This window comes from Castor canadensis, chromosome 11 (genome assembly GCF_047511655.1).
Source record: "Castor canadensis chromosome 11, mCasCan1.hap1v2, whole genome shotgun sequence".
Taxonomy (NCBI): domain Eukaryota; kingdom Metazoa; phylum Chordata; class Mammalia; order Rodentia; family Castoridae; genus Castor; species Castor canadensis.
The window spans coordinates 80,465,095-80,473,477 of NC_133396.1; the positions used below are offsets into that span (position 1 = coordinate 80,465,095).

General features: G+C 44.2%; 1 protein-coding gene across 1 annotated transcript in view; it reads right to left on the bottom strand.

The window, feature by feature from the left end:
• Positions 1-7,052, bottom strand: part of Lamc2 (laminin subunit gamma 2) — a 61,227-nt gene extending 54,175 nt beyond the window's left edge. Inside the window, exons 1-2 of the mRNA XM_074047283.1 lie at positions 6,912-7,052; positions 6,497-6,691 (exon numbers count right to left, since the gene is read on the bottom strand). Coding sequence (XP_073903384.1) covers positions 6,497-6,575 — 79 coding nt within the window. The 5' untranslated portion in view covers positions 6,576-6,691; positions 6,912-7,052. The remainder of the gene's footprint in view (positions 1-6,496; positions 6,692-6,911) is intronic.
• Between the last annotated feature and the right edge of the window lie 1,331 nt (positions 7,053-8,383).

The following is an 8,383-nucleotide window of genomic DNA, read 5'->3' on the forward strand; positions in this document are numbered from 1 at the left end:
GATAGATAACATTCAACTGACTCTGTAATTAGCCATGTGGCCCTGGCAAGGCAGTCACTTCAGCACGTCAACCTTCCCATCTATCAAGCACTACACCTGCTGGGGCCCAGCTCTGCAATGTCCACCTATGGAAATCGAGGCAGTTAATTTCCCTCTCTGCTGTTATCTTCCTCATTTATAACACAAGAGGATCTTACAGAGAATCCTTCAGGCCCGTTCTCATTTTAGTTCTATGATACCGTGATAGGAGAAAAAGTAAACTATCAAAATGTGCAAGAAATCCTCCACCTAAGTGCAGCTGGTCATGATTTGTCTGACTTTTAAGTTAGTTGTAGGAAATAATTTGGTTGCAACTTGATTTTTTTTTTCAAATGGGGAAATGCATATTGCCACAATAAATAAAAATGAAGCCTGGAAAGGACACCATTGGAGGACTGGAGGCATGAGCCAAGTGGTAGAGCGCATGCCTAGCAAGTGTGAGACCCTGAGTTCAAACCTCAGTACCACCAAAAGAAAGAAGACAAGACAAACCAAACAAAATGAAACAAACAAAACCATGTAATGAAAAAGACACTGAGACAAACCATGAAGATGTTCACGATGGGCACACACTTGACCAACTCATCTGCCCCGCTTTTCCGATACAACAGAGGGGACACTCAGGCCCTTACATTGACCAGGGCTGGAGGAATGGCCACACTTATTCTACCTTCATAACTGTGACATCCAGGAGCACAAGACCAGCTTCGCAAGCACGAAGCTCTGAGTTCAAGGCCCAGCACCACCACCACCAAAAAGAAACGGAAAGATATCGTTTAGCTTTGGATATGATTCAAATATTCTGTCATCTACAGATAGATAGGTAGATATTCTATGATCTACAGATAGATTTCAACACAGCCCCAGTAATGATTCCATAATCTTCCAGGCTTAACGTGTGACTAAATTAGAGTATTCTGGAATTTATGCAGCTACAATTTCTACACTGGTCTGTAATAGGTGATTTAAGTCTTGTCCTTGCAAATTTCTCCAGGAAAAACAAAGGTTAGTAGGGCTGAGCCACTAAGAACTGAAACAGAAAACATACTCCCAGGATTGACTCAACCCCTTAATTTCAAGCCCGACTTTCCTGTAAACACTGATCAAAAGTCAATAATTTTCCTCAGCTTCTTGGCTCACTGGCGCTTAAACCATGACTGCCCTCAGTTTAAGACACCCAGAATTTATGCCCACCTAGGAATTTCCAGCTCACACACCAGCCCATTTCTATGCTCCTGTTTACTGTACAGGCTTAAATATAAGGTGGAGGTTTTTATTTTACCAAAATTATCCCTCAGGGGGAAAAAAAGGATCACATTTAAGTCCTTTTAAAATCTCACATATTACAAGGCACTTTCTGAATTATTTAAGTATCGTTGGGGAAGACACATTAAGCTGAAATGACCTCATTCAATATATGAGATCAATTTAATACTTATCAGTGAGAAAGAGACCAGGCCATCTACCACAAGTCTCTCTTTTTAGTCCTCTTTTATCTCAGAGCCATGGGTACTGAAAGTTGTCATAGATAAGTTTAAGATGACTATGCTGAGATGACCACAATGTGCACCTCAGGAATTTTTGAATCTTTTATGTATTTTGAAAATGCTGTACTTTCTAGTGACTGCATTAAAAAAGATATTCAAAGCTGGGTACTGTGTTTCTTGCCTGTAATCCCAGCTACTTAGGAGGCTGAGGCAGGACTGAGTTTGAGACCAGACGGGGGCAACATAGTGAGATCCCATCTCAAAAGAAAGCCATCTAGGCTATCATTATTAAGAAACTATATGAGAGTGGCTTTAGGAATGACAAACATGTTAGCATTAAAGATGGAAAGAGTGAATGGCGGGCTGGTGGAGTGGCTCTAGGGATAGAACGCCTGCCTAAAAAGTGTGAGGCCCTGAGTTCAAACCCTAGTACCAACCCCTCCCAAAGAAAGAAGTGAATGGAATTACCTCACTAAATGTGAATGAATCAATTCTTCTAAGTTAGTACATTATTTTATAACTTACGAAGTATTAAATATGTCTGTGTGACTAATTTATTAAATTAAATATAAAGTGACATTTGACTTACTATATCTATACTGTTTTCATAATCAAGCTGACCAAACTCTTGGGGGAAAAATGGAAGGCATCTTCCCCTTGGAAAGTGAAAGACCATCTAACATGGGGTCTTTTTATGTTGGGGTATGTTCTAGAGGGCAGCAGGTATGATGAATTTATGATGTGATCTGATAGATGAAAAAAACATACAAGAAGAAATGAGATGAAGAGTCACTGGGCAAAAGCTAGAGCACAGTTCCACCCGAGCAGAAGGGCTCCCCATCACCCTTGTTGGACTGATGAAAGGAAAGAGCCTTGCTATAGTTTGGATCTAGAATATCCCCCCAAAGACCCAGAATGGACAGAGCAGCTCAAGTGGTAGAGCACCTGCCTAGCAAGCATGGGGCCCTGAGTTCAAACCCCAGTACTGCCAAACACCCATGTTATAGGATAGAGAATTAGTCCATAGCCTAAGTGGCTAAGTGGCTAGTGGGAGGTGGAGCTCCTTTAGGCCATGGGGGCATGTCCTTGAAGGGGACTGTGAGATCTTGGTCTCTGCCTGCCTCAATCTGTCTTTTGGGTTCCAGCTGCCACGAGGGGAGCAGCTTGCTCTGCCACCATGTACCACCTTGCCATAGGCCCAAACATAGCACACTAAAATTTCCAAAACTGTGAACCAAAATGAATTGTTCCTCTTTTTAAACTGATTGTCTCAGATACTTTGTTACAATAACAGGAAGCTGACTAGTTCCTTCTAAGAATTCACCACTTAAAACTCAGATGGCAGCCAGGCATGGTGGCCCAAGCCTATAATCCCAGCACTTGGGAGGCGGAGGCAGGAGGATTGCAGGTTCATGGCCAGCCTGGGCTACATAGTGCAACCCTGTCTCAAAAACAAGAGCCAAACAAACAAGGCAGCATGTGATACCCAGGGTTTGCAGAACAGCTGGCTGTAAATACTAGTACTCAGCATGCACTGAGTGCTTACCAGGCAGCGTGCAAAGTGCTTTCCATTATCACAACTAGTCATTATCCTCATTTTAGAAATGTGAAAACTGAGTAACAGACAAAGTAGCTTACCCAAGTCCCAGTGCCAATGTCCCACAGTGGCCAATGACAGGGCTAAAATTTAAACCTGGCAGCTTATTCCAGACCCTCGTTTTGTGTGCAATGCTAGCGCACACAGAATAATAATAACATAATAATAATAATGTCTATGACACAGCATCAGTCTTTCCTGGGATCCTTTCTACTACCCACAACTCCTCTTTTCCAGTATCAAACATGGGAGATACCCAATAATGATCAATAATGATCTTGCATCCTGAATTCATCAATCAAAAAGAAAAACTGCTTTAAAACTCACCTCATGGTTGAATGCAACAGTGTCGTTTTAGTCATCATTCTTTGCACATGGGTAACTGGTGCCATTTGGATATCTGATGCCAGTTATTACTCCTATTTTGTCAAAATTCTTCCTTTGACTAGCAAAATACCCATTTTGCTTGATTCTTCCCTCTCCTCAGCACTCACTCCTTCTCTTCCATTGCTCCTCTATCTCCTTTGTAAGTGGTGAGCATCCTAGGTATTCTCACCTGTGCTCAAGGCTTTGCTTTCTACCTGTGGGCTCCCAGACTTATATCTCAATTTTCTCTTCTAAATTTCAAAATTGTAGTTCAAGCTCTTCTCTGGAACTAGTGAGCATCTTCAATTGCATCTCAAAGTCAACAGATTCCCACAGAAACTCCCTCCACCCACTGCTCAACCTTCCTCCCAAACCTAATCCTTCTCTTACAGTCTTCATTTCCTGTACTGTCACCACTATCTAACCAGTCACACAAAGCTGAAGACTTGGATACATCTTAGACTCTTCCTTGTTTCTGACAATTTCCCCTTATTTATATACCTAACACGCAACCATTAGATCACCAAATCCTCTACGGTTTACCTTCTAACTGTTTCTGTAACTTGTTTCCACTATCATTATCCCTCACTTGGGTTATTATAATCGCCATTCATTTGGGTCTTTTAGTTCTACTCCACCCTCGAAGCCCTTAAGTGAGTGGCCTTCCTAAAACAATCACACCCATCCCTGCTTACAAACCCTCTGCAATTCTTCTTTGCCTACAGGGAAGCATCCTAACTGCCCAGCAGGGCACATAAGTCCCTTCACAAGCAGGGACTGATCTGCTTCTCGTTCCTATCTAGCCATACCTCCCTAAAGCTATGATCCAGACTACTTGCAGCTGCATGCCATATCCTGCTCATGCAACCATGAGCTCCCAAAGGGGAGTCCTTGTCTTTCTTACTGCTCTCTGGGCATCACAGTTCACTACACCTGTGCTCCTGGCTTCAGACATTGTAAGGAAATGTGGTTGTAGACGTTTTAGGTCAGTTTACAATCATCTTTCATCCTTTTAACAACTCAGTAAGGTTGCACAGCACTATTGACTCAGTTCACAGGTGAAGAAGCAAACATCAAGTGGCCTAGCACCCTGAAAAGGTTACTAATAAGGAACTAGTAAGTGAATGAGCCAAAAATTTTAGCCAGGCCAAGCTGCCTCTAAAGCCTGTATTTCAGCTGAGACCAACCCTGAAAGTCTAGCTGATAAAATCTTCACCACAATTTCACCTGCAGGAACAACCAAGAAGCAACATCCCTGCTTCAGGTTCTCACATGTGCACCCCACAGAACCCTCAGAGTCCAGTCACTTCGGGACAGAACAGGTATCACATTTTCAGTCCAACTGCCGGTGTATCCCAGCATCCAGGAATGGCCAAGTATGTGTGGCCTCCCCGAACACCAAAATTTTCACTCTCACTGAGCCCCCAAATGAAGTCTTTTGAGGAGGGAGCATAATACCTTCAGCAGTCTGTCACCAAGAAAAAAAAAGGTCTAAAAATGAGCCCGAATGCTACTTCCTACTTCATGTCCAGTTGAGACACTCAGAAACCCATACAACCTTAAGAAGGGAGAGTCCAAGCTGTGGGCTCGCCAGGCTGACTTTATTAGTTAATTGATAGCATCTCACAAATTTATTTTTGTACCTAATGCTAAAGCATATATAAACTCAATTGTAGCCAAGGGGGAAATGGTTTCAATAATAACTATCATATAAAAATGGTTCTTTGTTTCCTTATTACTGTCATAATATGCTGTTTTGTTTTGTTTTTTTAAGGCTCCTGAGAAAAAGCCTAAGAAATCTTGAATTAACAGCTGGCTCCCCTGAAGCTGCCTGTGTGGCCTTGAGCAAATTCACCTCCAATTGCTCACTTTTTAAGTCAAGGGATTTTAAATAGTTGATCCATACATAGTTAGTTTTAGTATTAATAGTCAGAGACTTTTTTTTTTTTTTTTTACTTTTAGGATGTTTTCCACTAGGCTTCAAGTATTTATCCTAACCCTAAGGGAACCTGCCCTATGTGGCTATCTTCATGCATGAAAAATTGTATTGTATATATTTAAGGTATACAAGATGTTTTGACATATACATAGAGAGTGAAATTAATGGTTAGTCAAGCAAATTAACATATCCATTATTTCACAGTTACCCCTTCTTGTGACAATCATACATGGTTTTTAAAATGTAGTCAGGGATGATGGAGTGGAAGTTAATTTCAAGGCTATTTTAGAAAAAAATTAAAACGGGCTGTAATCACCGTAGTGTGTGAAAAACGGCTCTCGCCCTTGATTCTACTGCAATTATCATTGAAATGCCATGAGATACAGGAAGCAATACAAATATGAGAGCTCGGGAAAATAACATGGAAAACATCACAGCTAGAACTTGGTGAGGAGAAAAATCCCCTTATGTGTTGTCAGTGTTGTCACAGCTGACACACGCAGATGGCAAACAGTTGCTAGGTTCTCAGTTTTGTTTACGTGAACCTAACTTCTCAGGCAGGACAGCCCAGGGTGTCCTAGATAAGATCAAATGATATATGACATAGGTGCCCTATAATGCACGAATATTGCACGAAAACACCAGGAAAAGTTACATTATCCAAAAATTAGTACTGCTAATACTCTCAAGGCTCATTTTCCTCTCAAAAATGAAACATAAGCTACAGAGATTACTGAAGAAGCTGCTCTTCTGTTCAACCTTTGCGGTGTCTCCAGTTATGGAAACAATCTCATTAATAAACACACACTGATTATTACCTATCAAACAGGGGCCCGCTGATGAAAAAAAAGAAAGAGATGGAGAAGGAACACTTTTACAGCAGTAAGGAAAAGCCTCCTTTGGCCCAACCCTTTGGTTTCACCTATTTCTGAGAGATCCCAGATGGGAAGGGGAGGGGGCTGGAAAGAGGCTCTGGACAAAGTGGGAATCCTGGGAGGTGCGTTCAGCCATCACGGTCTGCAGAGAAAGGCAAGTCCCCAGCCCAGGGCTGTGGTGGAAGCCACTCACCTTCCCTTCCGGAGGTGGCCCGGCCTGCAGGCAGCAGCAGCGCGACGCAGAGGCAGCAGCCGAGCCAGAGCGCAGGCATGGCGGGGCCGGGCGGGCCGGGCCGGGGTCGCCTCTCGCCGGGAGCTCTGCGCGCTGCGCTCTGCCTTCCTTTTCCTCGATCAGGTGGTTTTATCGACTCTGCTACCTGACTCAGTCCTGCCAGGAAGAGATCGGGGCGTGACTCACCTGTGAACAAGGTGGACCCAGCCCTCCGAGGCAGACAAACAGCACACGCGAGCCGGGCGCGCTCCCCCTCGCCTCCAGCAGCGCGCCCCGCACACCTGGCCCAGCCGAGGGCGTGGCGCCCAGGCTGGGCCCCGCGATCCTGCTCCTGGAATGTGCCGACCCCCCCGCCCCGCCCGCAGCCTTCTCTCACGGGGTGGTCCAGGGCAGGATTCAAAAGGCCGAGAGCAGCCAGCCCCTTCCTCAAACCTGGAGGCCCAGCCTCAACTGCACGGACTCAGAAAGAAGGCAGAAATTCTCATCGGCTGTGGCCTAAGACACCAAAAAAACCTGTCAGTCCCAGAGTGCCAACAAGATCCTCCTCACCCTCCCACCCACCGTCAATGTCTCTCTGCAGCACAGAGACCTTACAGCATAATCCGCCTCCCCGCCTCTGCCAACCCTCGTCTTCCCCTCACCATCACCGGGCCGCACCAAAGGTTTCTCTCCTGGGTCTCCCTAATCCCTTAACCTCTGACCCAGCAACCTGTAAGTCACTGGTTGATAAGAATGACTTTGTCTTCCTAACAACTAGTACAGTGTCTGGTTCATAGTTGACTCTCAACAAACTTTTCTGTTCCACTGAAGAAGAAAAAGGTCCCAGGTTCCCATTCCTTTGGCATGGTAGAGTATATGACTCATGCCACTCTCTCTGGTCCCACTGGAAAATTGTGTCGGCCCAGTCCACAGTGCTAGTTGAATGAGTATCTAGAAAATCACAAACCTTGGTATGTCCTACACTGTCCCTTCTCCTAAGGAGGCAAGTGGCAGTAATTCAGACAGGTGGCTGTAGAACAGAAAAGGCTTTGGCTCCTGCTAGAGATTTAAAAGTTAGCAGAACTTACATAAACACAGCATGCCTGAAAGAACCACTCCTTTCCCCATCATGAAGCCTGCAAAGGCCCCCAATAAATACCTGCTCACTGACTAAACAAATGACTGTTCTCTAGATAGTTCTATGGGCACATCAGGTAACAAACAATGCAACCCAGCTTCTGTGTGTAATGGAGACCAGGGTGGCTGACTGGGATAGCTGTAGATGGCTTTGTAAGAACATGGAGCGTGAACTGACTGTTCAGATATGTTCAAGGATCTGCCTTGAATAGAACACAGAGCAGCAGGGGCAGGCCAGGGTACTGCAAACTGCCTGGCACCTACTGTAAAATCTCCAGCCCCCCAAAACGAGGAAGGAAATTCCTAGCAAGGAAATTCCAATTTTTCCCATCCCAGGCTTGATTCCCTTCTCTGCACAGAATTCAAACACATAATATAGTGTTCTATTACACAACTAGTGTCCAACTACTGTTAGCGTTTCAGTTCCTTAACCTGGCATCTAGAATTTCCCTAGTGGGTGCATGGTGGAGCCTGATATCCTGCCCCTAAGTACCCACGCTCCTTGCATGTCCACCTTTCCCAGATGTGCAATGCCCACAGTCAGGCAGGAGCAAGGAATAAAGCCTGGAAGATAGCTTTCATTTTAGCACAGATTGCTAGAGTTTGTCATATCCTCAAAAGTTGAAACAGATATTTTCAACTACCATCATTTTTCTACAGTGATGACAATAATAAATAATATGCCAACTATCAATTTTCAAAGTAACCTTACGAATCAGGTACACTGTTAAT